The sequence below is a fragment of the Eulemur rufifrons genome, chromosome 17 (assembly GCF_041146395.1).
Source record: "Eulemur rufifrons isolate Redbay chromosome 17, OSU_ERuf_1, whole genome shotgun sequence".
Lineage (NCBI taxonomy): Eukaryota > Metazoa > Chordata > Mammalia > Primates > Lemuridae > Eulemur > Eulemur rufifrons.
This window is the reverse complement of record NC_090999.1, coordinates 79,422,322-79,442,824: the sequence shown is the minus strand read 5'-3', so window position 1 is coordinate 79,442,824 and position 20,503 is coordinate 79,422,322. Positions and strand designations below refer to the sequence as shown.

Here is a 20,503-nt window from a genome sequence, read left to right as displayed (position 1 = left end):
TATATCAAGAAATCTTATGCTGAATAGGGACTTTGTGGTAATTAAATCTATGGATGGGTGCCACTACGATGCTGATACTGAGACAACTTGGAAAAGCTAGATAGAATCGGCTGATAGATCTTTATGTAGTCAGGGAGCACACTATAAGCTCCTAGATCAGCAAACTTACTTTTTAGAGTAATCTCTACATCTCTGGCTTGATTTTGTGATACTTAAAATCAAGTGCTTACTTGTATCACCCTTACAAGTGATCTCTGACAGATTGTATAGTCATTATTTTAAAAAATAACATTGATTTAAGGTTTTTAAAACATTCAAAGCATATAAAAATAAGGACTGAGAATATGCATAATGAACTCTAGGACTTGAAAGAGCTCTAGCTTGTTTAATGCACGGCAAACTGGAGTTTAGTGACAGCACATTCAGCTTTAGTGGGCTTTAAAACACACTGGCAAAGGTGCACAATAAGCTTTAACGTGGTGGTCTTCACGCAGCAGTCCAGTAGTCAACTAGTCAACTATGTACTTATTGGGTTTAAGGAGTCTTCTGTGCATAGCAGAAAGGGATATAAGGCTTATAGTTTGTGCATCAAAAAGTAAAAGAAAGGCCAGGCATGGTGGCTCATGCCTATAATCCCAACACTTTGGAAGGCTGAGGTAGGGGGAGGATTGTTTGAGGCTGGGAGTTCAAGACCAGCCTGGGCAACATAGTGAGACCTGTCTCTACCAAAAAAAAAAAAAAAATATTAGCAAGGCATGGTGATGTGTGCCTGTAAGTCTTGGCTACTCCAGAGGCTGAAGCGGGAGGATTGTTTGAGCCCAGGAGTTTGAGGTTACAGTGAGCTATGATTATGCCACTGCACTCCAGCAGGGTGACAGAATGAGACCCTGTCTTAAAAAAAAAAAAAAAAAAAAAAGGAGAGCAGCCGCAGAGACTATGGATGCTGCCTCAGGAGCGGGAACTATCCTATCCCCTCGTCTTACACTTCAAGTTGCAACCAATAAAGGCCGTTTCTACTGTAAAATAACAAAAAAATCTCACAACAACAAAAAAACTAAAGATGTTTATTTTCTTACAGGTTCTTTTACTAAAAGGACCTCATGTTCTTTGTGCCCTGTATCTGAGGAGCTCTCTTAGGCTTCACAGCTTTAGCAGATTGGATAGATAGAATGGCTGTTGGCTGAATAATATTATGATTATTGATGCCAAGACATCATTAGAAAAAAGTGAACCTTTATACTCTCTGGATCATGCTCATAGTTTTTGTTTTGAAATCATCCTCATAATTTTTGTTTTGTTTTCATATTCCTTTATACTGTAACTAATAAAAAGAAAAGGATTTTGTTCCAATATTTGTGACTTTTATTTTTTCTTCCATATATGGGCTGTACCTCTCAACTATCAATTGTTTATTTCTACACTCCTTTATGATACTCTAAACTGTTATTACAATAAAAACTAACTCCTAGTTTAACTCATCAGTGTAATCTTTTCACCACAATAAATCTATTTTGCCTTAGAACTTTCATAAATATTTAAAACACTGCTTACAATTAGGTCTTCTTGAAGGTATGGATTCTATACCAATTCATTAAAAAAGTAATATAAAACTTTGTACATACCTGTGGTCTTCATTTGTAGCTATCAAGCTGGACACATTCCGTAATATCCCACCTCCACTTTCAATAATGGCTAAAGTATTTGTCTGGCTCCGGTAAGTGAGAGTGCCAACCAAAAATGCAAGTGCACCATCTACAGCACATATGTCAGCTTTATTCTCAGTGCAGTGTGCTGACAAATTCCATAAGGCACTCAGTACACTTTTGAGGGTTGATTCCTATTAAGAAACAGAATATGCATCATCTAATTAGAGCTGGAATTTGTCTCTCAGAACTTCTGTTTACTGCTATAGAATAAAAATTATTTTATCTCCTTTGATCACCTGTCACTGGTAAATTACTTAGAAAAACTTTCATAAAGTACCAAACAGAATTTAAGTCAGTGATATCCCATAAAACAGCAGAACACAATATTAAATTAATGACCTTTATAAACTTCATTCTAAGTGTTAGATGGTACACACTTATCTTAAAAGAACTTGTATTAGAATATGAAGCAGAACTAATGTACATTATGAAAAGATAACATTTTCAGGATAATAGAAACTGAATTAAAAAAACCTCTATCATATATAGATATGGAAAGATATGTAAGAAGTATTAAGTGACAAGAGCAAGTTGCAATTCAGTACATACAATATTCTGTTTGTATAAAAAACATATATCTATATATGACTGATTAAAGTAACAATGTAACTCTGAAGGAAGGGTACTATAAAAACTATAATCTCTTAAAATTCCCCAAAACCTTATTACAAAAAACGAGAACTGCCTAGTATATAATATCATAGTAAACTGTCAAATTGTAATTGCCATAGAAACATTCTGATATACAATTAAAGATACTGGTCAAAACTTGCCATGATCCTGATGTCACTCTTTCTTCTTATGATATATCCATCAAGGAACAAACATTCATTAGAAATCAACCCTGTGCCTATCATAATTAGAAACACTTCAGAGAATACAAACACAGCAAACTGATACCTGCTTTGAAGGTACTAACCATCTACTTTGGGGGAAAAAAGATACAAAAACATACATGAAACAAAGTGCTCTAAAGGAAAGATTGCAACAACCTGAATTTTATCAAATCAAATATTTTATAGAGGAGAATAGGTCTACAGGAGGATAAGACCTTTGCTGCTGAGGGGAAGTAGAATGAGGAAAGGCATGGAAACAGGAATAAGCAAGAAAGGACTGATGAACAGAAAGAAGATACACAGGAGTCCAGAGAGGTAAAAGACAGGCTCTGAATGCTACGGCCAGCATTTTGGGTCTAATCCAATAAACAGCTAGCCACTTTATTCTCATTAAGAAATCAAATGAATTAAACAATCTACGAGCAGGTATAGACACTATTTATCAGAGAAATAGTAGGAGGCAGGAAGTAAGTGCTTTTAACAATCAAGATACGAGAAGGGTAAGAGCTCAATTTTAATGACCCTGTGATTGAGGTAAAAGGTGGGGCATTCCAAGGATCCAGAGAACAAGCAAGAATTTAGAGTGAGTGTAACTGCAACTGGCCCACAAGTTGCTCTCTGTGAGACTACACGTCAAGGGCCAAGCATTTTGTTTCAAAAATGTTTTACAGGCCGGGCGCAGTGGCTCACGCCTGTAATCCTAGCACTCTGGGAGGCTGAGGTGGGTGGATCATTTGAGATCAGGAGTTCGAGACCAGCCTGAGCAAGAGCGAGACCCCATCTCTACTAAAAATAGAAAGAAATTATATAGACAACTAAAAATATATATAGAAAAAATTAGCCAGGCATGGTGGTGCATGCCTGTAGTCCCAGCTACTTGAGAGGCTGAGGCAGGAGGATTGCTTGAGCCCAGGAGTTTGAGGTTGCTGTGAGCGAGGCTGACGCCACGGCACTCTAGCCTGGGCAAGAGAGTGAGACTCTGTCTCAAAAAAAAAAAAAAAAAATGTTTTACAGTTTGCATTAGAGGAGGCAAGAAGAAATAATTAGAGTTTGGAAAGATAAGTAGCGAAAGCTACAGGAGGAGTTTTAATAAGGTGTGTGATCAAAAAGTATAAAATACAGGTGAAGGTATTAATAGAACAGAAAAACCTAAGTAAATCAATAAATCCAGATTTTGTGACCAAGGAGGGGGGGTTGTTCCAGAAGCAAAATGAGGAGAAAGATGGTATGGCTGGTTAAGAAATGAAGCAATTGCTGGCGCAGTATCTCATGCTTGTGATCCTAGCACTTTGGGAGGCTGAGGTGGGAGAATTACTTGAGGCCAGGAGTTCAAGACCAGCCTAGGCAACATAGTGAGACCCCCATCTCTATAAAAAATAAAGAAAATTGCCAGGCGTGGTAGTGAGCACCTGTAGTTCCAGCTACTGGAGAGGCTGAGGCAGGAGGATTGCTTGAGCCCGGGAATTCAAGGTTACAGTGAGTTATGATCATACCATTGCACTCTAATCTGGGCAACAAAGAGAGATCCTGGCACTTAAAAAAAAAAAAAGGAAATTAAGCAAGTGACATGTTCAGGGCTTTGGTTGTTACAGGAAAAGAGAAACACTGCATTGCCTTAGTTAGAAGAAGTCACAGAGAATTTTCATTTCCGTTTTCAAAATACGAGGGTTCCTACAAATAGTTGAAACATAAAAAGGAAGGATCCAGTAGAGAAGCTGCAGAAGACAAGAGTAAGGGACGAATAGCTTTAAGTAAACAGCAAAGTTTGGGGCACAGAGTGCAGGTGAAGGAAAGGCTCTACTGTGCAGAAGAGTTAGGAGGTAGCTGAATGGAGTTAAAGTGATGTAACACATGCTGGGGAGACAGAAGGTAGTTCTGATTCTCTTGGTCATTAGTGGTAAATGAAGTTGAGAGGGAGGAGATGTCTAATGAAAAAGAGAAAAAGAATGTTCATAATGAATGCTGCACTGGATATAGAAAAAGAGGAACAAATAAATTCTAATATTGGTAACCAGAAGCAGGCTCAAATCAGAATTGGATATTATAAATTCCTGGTGGCTAGCTTCTCTTAAGATTAGTCATGCATTAAAAACTTACAGATGAGTTTAGGTCCTTGAAAGAGACTTAGGTCTTGAACTAGTGAGCAGCAGTACAAGTTTTCATAATACATACAAACACATTAAATCTTTCTGAAAATATACTGGTTATCAGATTAGGAGTCTGTAAGGGTGCATGGTACTAATTTTTTTGTACTTTATTGAGGTGTAATTGAAGAACAATAAACTGCACACATTTCAAATATATAATTTGATCACTTTTGATGTATATATACACCCACGAAACCATCACTCCAATCAAAATAACAAACATTTACATCACCCTCAAAAGTTTCCTAGTACAACTTTATTATCCACTCCCACCCCCAGGCAACCACTGATCTGTTTCCTGTCACTACAGATTATTGCATGTATCAATATTTCTTTCTTTTTCATAGCTAAGTAGTATTCCACTGTACAGATATTCTAAAATTTGCATTCACCTGCTGACAGACATCAGAGTTATTTCTAGTTTTTGGCTATCACAAATAAAATTGCTTGTGAACATTTGTGTGTAAGTCCTCGTGTGAACATGTTTTTGTTCCTCTTGGGTAAATACTTAGGAGTATAACAGCTGGGTTGTATGATAGGTGCATGTTTGACTTAAAAACACTGACAAATGTTCTCCAAAGTGGTTATACCATTTTATATTCCCACCAGCACTGTGTAAGATTTTCAGCCACTCAACATCCTTGAGAACACTTGGTCAATCTTTTAAATTTTAACCAACGTGATATGTGTAATGGTATCTCATTATAGTTTTAATTTGTATTTCCCTGGTGACTAATGATGTTCAGTATCTTTTCAAGTGCTTATTGGCCATTCATATCTCTTCTTTTCTGAAGTGTCAGTACAAGTCTTCTGCCCATTCAATAATTTTAAGGTATTTTTATGCAGACACTAAGTATATTTGAATAATATCTTGATAACTAATATTTATTTGAATACTTTTCTTCTATCTAATAAATTTTTAAGGGTTTTCTATTTATAAAATAATATACTTTACCAATAATACATTAAAAAAAAAAATAAAACCTCTTTGTCTTTTCTCAAAGGGAAAGTTTTAAAGAGGAAAATGTAGGCTGTGGGTCTAGGAGGACTGGTTGGGTGGAAGGAAGCCCAGAGTAGCTAAGAAGACTTGCTTGGTCTCTCTCAGATTTCACGTTTACTATCTTTTTCTTTTTAAATTTAGCTTAGTTTCTGAAGCAGATATCCCACCTGGAGATACTTCCTCTATAAACAAATTATTACTTGGGGATTATTCTTTACCTTTGTGTCTGATGACCTCCTGATAAGCTACCATCAAAATTTAAGGGGACTGAGATTTGGAGAGCACAGAGGTAACATTTATACCAGTGATTCCTAACTGGTGGTGATTTTGTCCCTCCTCCCTTCCAGAGACAACTGGCAATATTTGGAGACATTTTTGATTATCCTAAGTGGGGGGAAGGGTATACTGGCAGCTAGGGGGCACAGGCCAAGGATGCTGCTAAATATCCTATAGTACACAGGTCAGCCCCTCAAAACAAAGAATTATCTGGTCCAAAATGTCTATAGTGCTGAGGCTGAGAAACCATGATGTACACTAAGTCACTTTATATAATCTTTTACATCTTAATACTTTAGGAGTTTGGAGTACTCTTAAAACTATGGACTGGAGAGAAAAACAGGCCAGAAATTAGGGAATCTCATGAGTGGGATACGGCAGCAAAAAAGCAGTCAAACATGACATTCTTATTACAGTACTAGGTGTTTTCAAAGGTACCTTTTTAACTTCCAAAGCACATTCCATCAACGCTTTCACACTTCCAACTTCCCGCAATGTCTTTTTACTATTTACATCTGCTCGCCAAGACAAATTCCTCAAAACACTTGCAATAACCTGCAAATGAATCAATTTTGGAATTATTTGTATATAAAATGATTCATACTAGTTGCTGTTTTTGTTCTTAATGCTAGAGGTAAGAGTAGAACCCTATTAATAAAGAAATTTCCCCTAAGTGCTCTAGGGTGCCAAAAGGAATTCCTACAATATAATTATTTTCCTTTATTCTAGTGTTAATGGAACGACACTTTAAACATAAGATACTAAATACTGAACCACAGCCTAATCTGAATCAAGATATTGACCTGCTAGTATACAAGCAAAACATTTGAAATTCTAAATAGTACCTGCTGTAAGTCTTCACTTTCAGATTTTAGTTGGGCCACAAGTGCTCTCATGCAGCCTTTCATAGAGCATAGCGTAGCCTACAAAATCAGATATGGAACAGAGGGTCATCAACGAGGCAATGTGAAGAAGTCCTTTAATATTGTCTACTGAACTTCAAAACTAGTTTGCACTGTCTCATTTGAATCACAATGGATAATTTACCAATAAATGGTCTAGAACAAGATTATCTAAATGAAATGCAGATACCCTCCTAATTCTTTGCTATCTGTTCTTCCCTTGCCAAACTGGAAAATAAAATGAATAAATGATAAGAAATGATAAGCAAAGGGTTTTAAAGTAAGGTCTCCTGTTTGGATAGAATCAGAGTATCTGTAACACTTGCCTTGGTCATCAGAATTTTCAGATTTTTTCTCTCATTCCCAGGAACAGTGTTTTTAATGTGAACATACAGTCACTACTGTGTTGCATCTGTAGGTGTCCTTTTGTCTTTGTTAAGGCGTAAGACAACCAAATGAGTTGGATAAGTGGGGGTGGAGGTTTTTATTAGTCATTGTTTAATGAGGACCATGAAAAAAAGAAAATTAGTGACAAGTAGTTTGTATGAAAGTAAAGTAACCCATACCTGAGCTATCTTAAGAACTATATCTTCTAAAAACATACCTTGTTGGCTACATCTCCGAAAGTCAAGTTTGTCAAAGCCATCCCAGCATATCGTCTTAATGTAATACTGTAGTGGTCATTAGTAAGCCCATACATTTCACAGTCCACTTGCAATAACTCTGCAATGGCCTGTAGTCCCCCTAATTTAAAAAGGGCAAGAGGAAAAAGACAATAATCTAAAATAAAACAAACTGGCACCAAGTTGGTAACTTACTATTAGGAAAAAAACATCTCAAAGAATGAGAATGTATGGTTTAAATTAGCCTTTAGAATTACAAGCCACAAAAACTGTTATTAAGGACTTATGTGTAACATATTTACAAAGTACAACTTGATAACTATTCCATTTTCTGCCAGTTTCTCCACCCTCCAGCCCCTTGCCTTACTGAGTGAAATGATTATTATTTTCTGTTTACTACACATACACTACACCTCTCTGACAATGAAGAAGGCTAGGTCTTCCTGAACATAAGCAGAAAAAGGTAACTTACTTTTATTATCAGGGCTTTATAAATACTCTTTATTGTCACACACTGTGGCCTAATTACTTTAACATTTTTTAATCTGCGAAATAATTACCCTTAGGAATACTGAACTTTTTAAATGAAACTGTATGAAGCAAAACTTACTTAAGAAAAGAATTATCTGTTCAATTTATTACTGAGTTCTATAAAATTACTTATTTGTGTTTAAAAAAAATTTTTCTTACTTTTCTTTGATAGTATTAAATACTAAGTATAGTAAGAGTTAGTATTTTCTTTACCCCTGATTCTTACCACTGGGTATGCTCAACAATGCCCACAGTGGTCAACACCAGGAAGGGTAAGGAGGAAAACAAAGGGAAAGGAAAGGGAAAGACATAAAGGAAGGGGTTAAAAAAAAAAAGTGAAGCAAAATAATGAGTGAACAAAAAAAAGATAAAAATGCATATGAAGGCTATTCAAAATATTATTCATCATCAAATAACAATCATCATGGGACTTGAGATATTGTTTTGTCACAGAGAAGTGGCTTAGACAGAAAGAAAAGGATGAATATAAATAGGCAATTCTTGGACACTACAAGTCTAAACAGGTCATTAATAGGAAAGAGAACCAGTACATTAATATTTTTATAAATGATCTGGAAGGATCAATATATGGAAGAATTTTCAAGTTTGCAGAACACAGTTCTATCTTGGGTCAAGAATTCCAGGCCAAGGGATTTAACTATAGAAAGATTCACGTAAATCTTTATGACTAGCAGAAATGACATACAAGTTTGAACGCAGATAAGCGAAAATTAATTTGGTTAAAGAAAATCCAAACTATATCTAGGAAGATTTTCCTCCATACCTCGTAATGGTAGAAAAATACATAGTCAGTGAAAAAAGGGTCACTGTCTTTATGAAGCTTACAGATTAGGGCAAAGATAAACACTGAACAACTAATTTGTGATGGATTGTGTAGAAGCACAGGGTAAGATAATAATAGATGGACTTAACCTAGACCTGGGGTGGGAGTGAGGTCTCTAAGAAAAAAACTGAGGAAATAATGTTTAAGTTGAAACATAAAGAGTGAATGTATACTTAACAAGGGTGGGGCAGGAGTAAAAGAGAAGCAGTCTAGGCAGAAAAAACAGTATGTGCAAGGGCCCCTGGGCCTGAAAGACATAGCAAGAAGAACAGGGCCACAGATAAGGCTACAAATATGGGTGGACACCAGATCACATTAAGGATTTTAGGCAGAGGAAGGAACTATTAGAAGTGTGTTCTAAACAGACTACTACGGCTGCAATGCGCAAAATGGATTATTTTTGGAAGTGGGAAAGAGAAATAAGACAAAGTAAAGCAGAACAGGAGAGACAATGGTGGCTTGGACTGGAGATGAAAAGAGAAGTAACTTGAGATATATTTTAAGAAGCAGAATTAAAGCAATCAGTTACTAGGTGTCAGGGATAAGGATGGAGTCATAAATAATATCTAAGGTTGTGGCTTGAGCAACTGGGTTGGTTAGGATGCCCATTTCTGAGAAAAGAAATCCTAGAAAAGACAGAGATTTGGGGCCAGGCATGGTGACTCAGGCCTGTAATCCTAGCACTTCAGGAGGCCAAGGCTGGAGGATTGCTTGAGGCCAGAGGTTCAAGACTAGCCTGGGCAACAGCAAGACCCTGTCTCTACAAAAAATAAAAAAAAGAAAAGAAAAGATAGAGACTTGGGGATGGGAGAGGTAAGAAATTCAGTTTGTGACAATTGAGTTAGAAGTGTCTGAAATATCATCTAAGGGAAGATGTCAGATAAGCAGTTCAATAATGTGTCTAAAACTCAGGAGAGAGAACTTGGATTGAGATGTAAGTTTGGAAAAAAAAAAAAAAAAACCTAATGTAACTGAAGGGTAGAGAGAGAAGAAGAGACTAGAGCAGAGGTACAAGGAATTCCACCATTTAAATTCTCAGTAAAAGAACAGAGAATTTTGACCAGGAGATAGACATGGAAGTCACTGTAGACATGAAGACTGTGGCCTGGTAGACTGATGAGATCCCCAAGATGTTAAGTATTTTAAAGTAATGTATCAATACCAAAACAAAATAAACTATGCTTTGTGTCTACATAAAATCTTGCCTGGTATGGCAACATCTGGGAAACTTTAAGAAAGACAAAATGCATCTAAATAAGGTTCCAAGAAGGTACTAAATGGTCAAAGAGTTGAGCGTCAACAAAACCATGAAGGACATGGCTAATAAAAAAAGAACATTCAAAAAAATTTCGAATATTAGATAAAAGAGAGCCTTTTATGAATTCAGACAAATAAAAAGACTTTAGTGAATTTAAGGCAAAGAATGTGATTCATAGGTTAAAACTATAAATGGATTCACTAAAATGTAATGCAAATTTATGATTGATAGAATAAAAAATTAGTTTCTCTAAGAAAAATCACGATGTTTCAAGGTAATGCAAAGACGATGAACGTCCTACATTTTTCTTAATGCCTATGTTCAAAAATAGTGATCTGGATGGACCAAACTATTACCCAATATGGTATCTCATAACCTTACAGATGGTAGAGAACCAAGCGCCTTAGGTGACATTCAATAAAATCCGTAATTTAAATTCTTATTTTAAAAAAGAGAAATGACATTTAATTTTAAAAAGTGTATTATTTTTTGTTTTATTTGGTTTACATAGTCACCATTAGATGGTCAACAAAATTCCTCATTCTAAAATAAATATTAGGGGCCCAACATCAATATTCTATAAATTGGTGTTTCACAAAGTATCCTGAAAATAAGAATCACATGGGCCACTTATTAAGTATGATTTTTAGGCCCTTCCCCTAGAGATTCCATTTGCTACGGAACCAGAGAATCTATATGGGCTGACAAGTGCCTCCGGTGATTGTTATGATCTAGAAACTTTGTGAAACACTAATGCAAATAAACCATGGGTTCCTTGAAAGCCAGGACCATGTCTCAATCATAAAATTCTAGTGCCTAGCACAGTTTCTGGGACAGATTTGGGAATTAATAAACATACATCATGGATATTATAGTCTAAAACTTCCATTAGTAATAGGTGCAAACTTACACAACCCTGATAGTTGTAGAATCTTCGTATATGTACAAATGACAGTCCCAGCTGACTGGGCTTAAGAATTTCCCTTCACCTACTTGGGATTTCTTTCCTCCTTATCCTTTACTGTCAATAATTTGTGCTGTCTTATATTATCTCCCTCCAATCCATAAACCTTAATCTTCCTTTGCCACAGTGCAAATACGGAGGCCAGGAGTGAGAAGAAGGTAGTCCCCTGTGGCTATGTCCCCAGCAGTCACACCCCCAGAGGCCCCGTCCTGCTCCTCACCTGAAAGCCCCTGCCCTAGCTCCTGTGATGAAATGCCCCGGGTAGCCTTCCTACCTGAAGAAGGAAGAGGAACAAATACTGAGTCTAGGTTTTATTTTAAAATTCAGATGATTAATGTGTCAGTCCTATTCTATAGTCCATTGGAACAAAGCAACATATGTAGAAAAACCTTGGCAATATCTTAAAAATGGATTAATTTTCCTGTTTATTCGTTATTTTTAATCCCCTTCCCATTATTATTAGCATTAAAAAAAACTTTAAAATTTTCACAAATGCTGACATTGTGCTGAGGAGGGGAAAATTCGTAAGATTAACGGAGATTCCACAGGAGGCCAGGGAAGGAAAGAGAATCAGGTGGGCCAATTGCTGGGCCTGTGGGAAGAAAAGCAAGGCCAAAGGGCAGGCCTGAAATCTCAAAGTACAGAGCCTCCCAAAGTGATGACTCTGAAGGAGACAACACTCATTTTTGGCTGTTCAAGTTCTCTGTGTTTAAGAGTCTCATGACTTTATCACTTTTAAGACAAATGATGAATGACAATGATGAGGGTGGTAGGAATACAAAGTAGGGGCTGGAATGTAATGTAACAAACAGCACAAAAAGCAAGGGCACAGCTACACTAGGATGGGAACTAAGTGTATGGTTCTTGCTTGTGGTACGACTAGAGAGATCCAGTTCACATGAGATGGCTCAGCATGATGCAATTTATAAATACCACATGTGCAAAATGAACCTAGAAATCAAAGAAAAACCATTACATGAAAAATGGGGTGCATAAATGCAGGTTATATAAGGTTTAGAGTGTGTGATAACACATACCTAAAGGAGTAATCATTCCAAAATTAATGGAATGTTTCTGACATTAAATTAGAATATAACGCTTTTCTGCATTAACCAGTTTCAAAGATACCATGCTGCTTATAATGAAAATCCAGTAAAACACTGATAACCACAAAGACAAGTGAAAATCTTAATAGTAATTCCTCCCGGTACTCATCAAAAGTGACTGACAGAGTTCAAGAACAATACAGTAGCTCCGTATTTCAAAATAATTCAAATTACCCTCCCCATCAGCTGTCACACAGGGTCTACCTGCAGTAGGAACAGGAGTGGCCCATTTAGTCATTTTTTTCAATCTTTGGCTAAGAATTTGAAAATTCAAGTTAGTTTATAGTAGGGTAACAGTTTCTGTGATTCAGGACTCTTTTTTCCCTGGAAACCAGGGTACCGTTTTTTGTTACAAAGAGAAAGCAGCTGGTAATTGAAGTTAGTGGTCTTATATTCCAATTCATCAATGATTAAAAATCTTCATTTACTATATTGAATTTTTACCATGATTTAAAAATCCACCAGTATTTGTCTATTGCATTAAGAAACATTTTTGTCTTACCAAGTTCATTCATTGCATGTCTATGTTCTTCATCAAATGAAAGTTTCATTAGAACACACACAGCAGGACAGATCTGATGTTCAACAGGAGCTGGCACTGAAAAATAAAACCAACATAAACCATAATGCTTGTTATCATACTTTAAAAATATGCAGGGATTACTAACATATCCCTAATGCACAGAAGTTTAGTGGATCAACAAATATTTGCTGAATGGATGAATAAATACTAGAAATATGGAATAAAAAGTATGAGTAAAGGTTCCATAAAAATGTTTAACACTTATCTCCCCTTGACTAAGTCTGTTAGAATAAGTCCCTTATAGGTTTATGCCATTACACAAATAACTAATAATTTAAAATTATGTTGACTGTATCAAATAAGAAACATTTAGGTATAAAACTAATCTTGTTTATAATTTCTATTTAAACTATTTTTATGAGTTTGGATTAAAAGCACATGGCTGTGTTCAAATGTGATATGTAGTAGAATAAGTTCACTATATAGACAGACAAACTAGATAGTAAACCAAAGTTTAAAGAAAAAGGTGTCCAAGAAAATGTACTTTCACATTTAATATTATGTATAAGGTCTCAAAACTTACTATTTGGCGTGAAATAATTTTTAGAAAGTATTTCTCAGAAGAAATATTAATTTATTCTATTTAACATTTTGAGAACAGGTATCAAGAGTACAAAATATAGGTCATTACATAACGGTGGATAGCCAAAGAAAACAATCCAGAAAGGTAATGTTCTCCTAGTAAAATCTTATTATTAGTTCTCCTTATCTGTTGGACAAATAGGGCAATCTCTGCTTTTTTCTTATTCTTGAACGTTTTTAGATTCTAAATAAATTCACCTTTATACCTAAGTTTAAAAAAAATCAGCTATAGTTGTAAGTCATGTTCTTACCATCACCTCTTCTCTTGCTTCCCAAATCAGTAGGCTCATACAACCTCTGTGTGTGTGTGTGTGTGTGTGTGTGTGTGCGCGCGCGCGTACGTGTGTGGGAGAAAGAAGAGAGAATGAGAATGAGTTCTTGTCAGGTAAAAAGAAGGCCTTACCTTATACACTTACTGCTTTTGGTTCTTGGCTATAGGAATGAAGTAAGTTATGTCCCCAAGGGTCCCAACTCCCATATTCCTGTTCCCTGCTCCTGAAGGAGAAGGGCTGGTGGCCAAGGGTCCCTTCCTGAGCAAAGAGCTGGGTGGCTTATCACCCCCAAGCAACTGAAGCCTACAGCCCAGAGCTGGATGGTGCAATAGGAAGAGCACTGAGCTGCGAGTCCAAAGATCTGGCCTCTGATCCTGGTTCCACCAGCTGTGAGGCCACAGCCAAGTATTTAGTCTCTCTGAGCCTCAGTTTTTTCATCTGTAAAATGGAGATAATACCTTCCCTTCCTACTTCACAAGTGGTTGTGAGGATCAAATAACAACAGATAGAACACAGCTCTGTGTCCACTAAATAGACTGACAATCAAATGTAACAGATCATGGTTGGGTTCCTAATAGCTGAAGGAACTTATGTAAAGTCACTTTCCTGAGCTTCATCTATGAAATGAAAGAGATGGGCAACATAATTGCTCGAGTTCTTTCTTGCTCTGCTATGCTATGACTCTATAAATCTCTTGATTTGCTGTTCTTTTTTGGTTGTATAGTAGTGCATATAACATTTTCCTTTGCTAAATTTGTCTAGGGAAATACAGACCTAAGCTTTAAAATATGGTAGCAGCATAAATGGCTAATATGAATTTCCCCCTCTTATTCACAAAGACAACATATTAATTAGAAAAGTTTTCTATTCTAAAACTTTTACATTTGCTTTGAAACATGCACTATGATGTATACCATAGAGAACATACTTGGATTTTTGTCCTGGTCCATGCCTTGTTCATGGGCTTCCTGCCACTCCCAACAGGTTTCACAGTAAGCTCGTATCTGTTCCAAAAGATGAAGGACTCGGATTTCACGCCTGCCTCTCTTGTCATCAGGCTGTGAGTGAATGATGTTGTGGAGTGCTGCACTGGCCCTGGCCCGAGCCTCTTTACTGCCCCGGGAATTTCCCAACAATACAGAGTCTTTGTCATTGCCATGTAAAAGCTGGATGAGGAGAGGAAGACATCCAGACTGTCGCATGGATATACAGCTGTCTTGGGAGCTAGACATAGCTAGCAAAGTTCGCGACATATCATCCTTATCATGAGTACCAAGCATTGACAACAATGAATACACCATTTCCACCTGTGGGCCAAATGAGTTTAGAAACAAAATTATGACTTTAATATCCAAAAGCCAAAACCAATGAAGTGATGAATGGGATATTTATTGTAACTCATTATTTAAAAAATTTTTTTTTCAGGATGAAGTTATGAGTGTTATTTCAAAATCCATATAATCATCACAATGTGAGTAAATAACAGGAGCAGTAATATATGGTACTGAAAGAGAAAGTAGGTTCTTGCATACTTAAATTACTGTTTGTCTGAATCAGCTGGCGGTAATCCACTGATCATGATGAGTGAAAATCAATTGATGGCCCTCCCCCCCAGGATGTGGTTTATCTAAATTCTTTACACAGTTTAAAATTTTAATTTACTTCTTTTAATCTGTAACTATTACCAATAAGCAGAAAACATTCTTGCAACAATTATTTGCTAAGTACTAACTCTCAGCAATTGTTAATTCTCATATTATAATATTGTTAAAATTATATAATTATACACATAAAAATATTTTGTCATAAAGAGGAAAATCACAATATCACATAGGGAATGACAAAGCCAGGATTCACAGTCACTTTTTAAAAATGCAATTGGTAAGCACCAATTACTGTCTGCCAATAAATTCTAAGAATTTACTTAGAAGCAGATTAGAAACAGCAAAACAGTACCCAGTTATCCTGGACCATGATCAGCCTCATTTCAAAGCTTGAGGATATTACATAAAAGTAGAGGCTATTACATAAAGAATACATTATCTCTATAAATCAGTGGCTCTCACAGGGGTGATTTGGTCTCCATCAGGACACATTTGCAACATCTAGGAGATACTTTTGGTTGTCACAATTGCAGAGCAGGCATGTCAGGGGCATCTAGTGGGTAGAGATCAGGGATGCTGCTAAACATTCCACAATGTGACAAGGAATTATCTAGCCAATAGTGCCAAGGTTGAGAAATGCTGCTCTAAATATGTAAATACATACATACTTTTAGATATGAGAGTTTTAGAAAGGCCATATAGGACAGGCTTTCATCAGACGTAGGTTCAAATTTTGGCTCTACCTCTTAAGAGCAAGATGTGTGATGCTAATTAAGTTATTTGAGTCTCTGAATCTCAGTTTTCTGAGCTGCAAAATGGAAGAATTTACCTACCTAATAGGGTTTCTCTGTGATGATTAAATAAAATAATACACGTATGGGACAGGAGCTGACATTCAAAATATGTAGGAAGGTCTTAATATTATCATGCACAAATCACTTCAAAGGAAACAGTATTCTAATGGCCAATTTTCACACAACAGTTCTGCTGAATATTAGAGATTTTCTTTATAGTAGAAACTACAGGTTGATGTTGGACAGATTTGGAGGTGAACTTTAATTTCATTAAGAGCTGCCTAAAAGATTTTTTTGCTCCCTTCAGTTTTCTCATTTAGAGGAAAAAGAAGACCTAACAGGGTCTTTGAGAGGACCAGATATAATGTACACACAACTGCTAGCACAGTTACTGGCATACAGGAGGTCCCAAGTAGTGGCTATTGTAAATTTTCAAAAGGATTAAGTCTCATGTTGACAATATCATTTATTATTCTAAAATTCAATACTTAAATCAACATTGTTATTTCTGTAGTACATTTCCTAAGCGCCATTATATTAAAGAGTATATGAAAACAATTAATAGAATTATTAATAGAATTCTATTCATAGAATTATTTAAACTGAAAATATACTGTTTAGTAATATTATTTTATCTTACTAAAGCCTCTGACATTAAAAAAATAATAACATAATTATTTTCTTTTCAGACATTATTCCCAAATCCTAAAACATTTGCTAACATCTGAGATACCCTAAGAAAGCTCACTTATTAGCACTGGGTAACATTCTTCAATAATTTTTCTATCCATTTCAATAAGTATTTATTAAACACTTATGTGCAAGCACTGTTAGATGCAGCAAAAGATATATTTTTTAAAAAAACAGTCCATTTCCAAAAGAGAATTTCATGCAAATTATTAGTGATTCAAAGGAGGCAGATGGATTCCATGGGGAGATAAGAGGGCTTTGGGAATCAGAAAATGTTCTGTGAGGGCCAGGAGTGGTGGTTCACACCTATAATCCTAGCACTCTGGGAGGCTGAGAGGGGAGGACAGCTTGAGCTCAGGAGTTCAAGACCAGCCTGAGCAAAAGTGAGACCCCCCATCTCTGCTAAAAATAGGAAAATTAGCTGGGCACAGTGGCATGTGCCTGTAGTCCCACATACTCAGGGGGCTGAGGCAGGATTGCTTGAACCCAGGAGTATGAGGTTGCAGTGAGCTATGATGATGCCACTGCACTCTACTGGGGGTGACAAAATGACACTATGTCTCAAAAAAAAGCACTGTAAAGAAGCAAAGCTCAAGAGTTTTGAAGGCTGGCTAGGACTCTGACAGCTATTTGTGGTGGGGTAGAAGGTGGTGTGCATCACTATAGGCAAGGCATGGAGGCAGAAAGTCACAGGGAGTGTTTAGGAAGAAGGAAGTATTAGTTTGGCTGGAGCTTAGGATACTTGCAGAGAAGTGGATGATAAGAATGAAAAAGTATAAAAACCCAGACAATTTGGCACTTTATAATCCTTATTTTCCCTTTGTTTATGCTTCTTTGTATTAAAAAAGTCATTTCTTTAAGAGACTTTGAATCAGAATTCTCTAGACAATGTATATGAAGAATGTTCTAGCAAAGTATTCACAGCATTAGCAATCAGGGTTTGTAAACTTCTCTTACCTTGGTTCCCAGATGACTTGTCAGTCTCCGAGGTGCAGAGTGTGTGCTACTAGAACTCAAAACACTGGCTGTTTCATGGTCCATTCGTGTAGTTGAACCCTAGAAATTAAGCAAATTACAGATATTATAATTTAGACTATAGATAAATATAGATGACTTCAGGTTAAGGTACTCCAAATGAGCTATCTTTAGGATAGATAACCAACAAAATATATCATGAAAAATACGGCAATTACAACTGCTCAAAATGAATATTTTTTTACCAATAAACTTATTAAGAATATTTTAGAGAAAAACGAAGAAAAGGTGACTTCCTGCATAAGAGAGTTAAACTACAGTGTGAAAGTAACTAAACATTGAAGAAATTCTAGAGTAATATTTTTTTATAGATTGAAAGAAATAAAACCAGTTAAATATAAGTTGATTGATGGAAATCAATGAGGGAATGTTCAAATTCTGAAATAACTCCAAATTGCCAGAAAACTAAGTGTGAATTTGGTACAATCCGAGTTCTCCAAGATCTCAAAGTTTAGAGAGGGCTGTTTGAAATTTCTCCTGGAGAAAGACATGAAAAACATAAGTAATTGCAGTGCAATAGGACATAAGCACCACAGTAGAAAAATGCATAAAACACTGAGGGAAGACAGGAAGAAGCAACTACCTACTCACAGACTATTAAAATAAGCAACATTTAAGGTAGGCCTTGCATGTTGGGATAGGAGACTGATGAAAGAGCCCATGCAAAGATATAAATATGGAGGGCATAAGGTGTCCCAGTTTAATGTGGTGTACGGTGGGAGATAAAGGTTGAGTTAAATCATTAAGTATTTCAAGTATCCTTTTAAAGATGTTGGTTTCAAGCTGTGGAGTCACTGGACTTTAGGTAGGAGAATGGTACAACCACAATTATGTCTTAAAAACAGTATGGAAAGATCACAGGTGGGAAATTAGGGAGATAGTATTTTAATAGTTGAGCAATTCTGAGGCCACAAGCCAAGGCAGTGAGAATAGGGAAGTGGGGATGCCCTTGAAGGATACTTAGGGATGAAATTAAAGGGCTTAAATAACTGGTCATGAATAAAGAGAGGTTGGGAGTCAAGGACAACTTGGAGGTGCTGAGCTTGGATAAATGGGTAAATAATGGTGTCATTAATGGATATAAGAAACCCAGAAAGAGATGATGGCTTTCAGTGTGGGAACTGAGCTCACCTTTGAATATACTGATATCCAGTAAGAATGCTCAATGGGCATCTGAAAACATAGGATGCAACTCTGGACAGGAGTGTGGGTTGCAGATAAATATCTGGGACCTATCAAGATATAGGCCATAGCTAAAGCCATTCATTAATGATTAAGAATAATGATTGTAAGAATAGCATTGAATCAGAAAGCAATATTTGCAGGCATTCTGTTGCAGTTCTCAACCTTTCAAGACGACAAGCTGTAAGTTATTTGAGGACAGAAACTTTATTCTGTCCATTGCTGCATTCTTAGTACCAAGAATAGTCTTAAGCTACAAAGTATCTGCTGAATTATGAATGAATGAGGAACACTTAGTAAAATTCATGAGAGTATTAAGACAGGGACACCACTGTTGCTTATAATTGTCTTTTAGATACAGATGCTCTAGCTAGTTGAAGAAGGGGGTGTGGCAAAGAGAAAACCATGATGGGAGTAATAGGCTTTGAGGATTGTGAGTTGGTACCTCCTACTCTGGAGGATACAAAGGGTGGAATGAGTCAACATCTCTGAATATACCACATTTCCCTAAATTTTGGAACCAGTAGGGATTATAATTTCCTTTTGTGCATAAAGTTCACTTTTGGTGGTATGTTAGAAACCTCCCTGTTAGCTAGCAACCTTATGCTGATTAGTCCTCCAGGATCACTTCTGGGGAACTGCAAGTTAGCACTCCCTGCGGGAGCAGGGGCAGCAAGGAAAGACTCATCTTGCATTTCTTTTCATCACCACCAGCTATTGAGTGCTTCTGGAATGGTTTTACAATCCACATTCAACCAAACAGCAAATACTGACTGAGCTCCTGCTACTTTCCAGGTAGTAAAACTAGCCATTAAGAATACAACTGAAAAAGACATTCCCACCCTCACTATACATAAAATCTAGACAAGGACCTCAACATGACAATACATGGTGATTAAGTGCTTTGGCAGAGACTGTGTGAACACAGAGGAAGGCGTGTAACCCGGTCTTGGGAGTAGAAGGCTTCCTGGAAAAAGTGGTACCTAATTTTGGACTTGAACTACGAGGAAGAGTTTAGCTAATAAGAAGAATGAGGGGGATTAGCCACAGGGCAGACCAGACAGAGGCAGAGGCATAAGCAAAGGTCAGAAAGAATATGGTATATTCAGGTTGGTACAAAAGTAATTGTGGTTTTAGCACTGTTGAATTTTGCCGTTTGATGTTGGAATACATTCTTAAATAAATGTGGTTATGTTATACATCATTTTAACTCACGTTTCTCACTTTACGGTTTTTTGCGAAAGACTTATTTGCTGTTTATTTTATATTTATTTTAAACTATGGAAATGATGTTAGACAAAAAGCAAATTTGAGCGATTTTCTTATTCAAATTCAAAATGGGTCATAAAGCATCAGAGACAACTCGCAACATCAACAATGCATTTGGGCCAGGAACTGCTAACAAACGTCCAGTACAGTGCTGGTTCAAGAAGTTTTGCAAAGGATATGGGAGCCTTGAAGATGAGGAGCACAGTGGCTAGCCATTGGAAGTCAACAATGACCAATTGAGAGCAATCATCGAAGCTGACCCTCTTACAACTACATGAGAAGCTGCCAAAGAAGTCAAC

At 36.6% G+C, this 20,503-nt stretch overlaps 1 protein-coding gene across 26 annotated transcripts in view; it reads right to left on the bottom strand.

Annotated features, from left to right (window-relative positions):
- The window catches only part of APC (APC regulator of WNT signaling pathway), a 121,769-nt gene that overhangs the window by 9,005 nt on the left and 92,261 nt on the right, over nucleotides 1–20,503 (bottom strand). For 8 of the 26 annotated variants that reach the window (XM_069492456.1, XM_069492455.1, XM_069492460.1 and 5 more), the window contains 7 exons: nucleotides 17,676–17,774; nucleotides 14,559–14,937; nucleotides 12,696–12,791; nucleotides 7,472–7,611; nucleotides 6,811–6,888; nucleotides 6,404–6,520; nucleotides 1,623–1,837 (listed from right to left, as the gene is read on the bottom strand). In XM_069492456.1, coding sequence (XP_069348557.1) covers nucleotides 1,623–1,837; nucleotides 6,404–6,520; nucleotides 6,811–6,888; nucleotides 7,472–7,611; nucleotides 12,696–12,791; nucleotides 14,559–14,937; nucleotides 17,676–17,774 — 1,124 coding nt within the window. Of the gene's footprint in view, nucleotides 1–1,622; nucleotides 1,838–6,403; nucleotides 6,521–6,810; nucleotides 6,889–7,471; nucleotides 7,612–11,307; nucleotides 11,362–12,695; nucleotides 12,792–14,558; nucleotides 14,938–17,675; nucleotides 17,775–20,503 lie in introns of all 26 variants that reach the window. The other 18 variants (XM_069492471.1, XM_069492474.1, XM_069492470.1 and 15 more) reach the window with 3 other exon arrangements.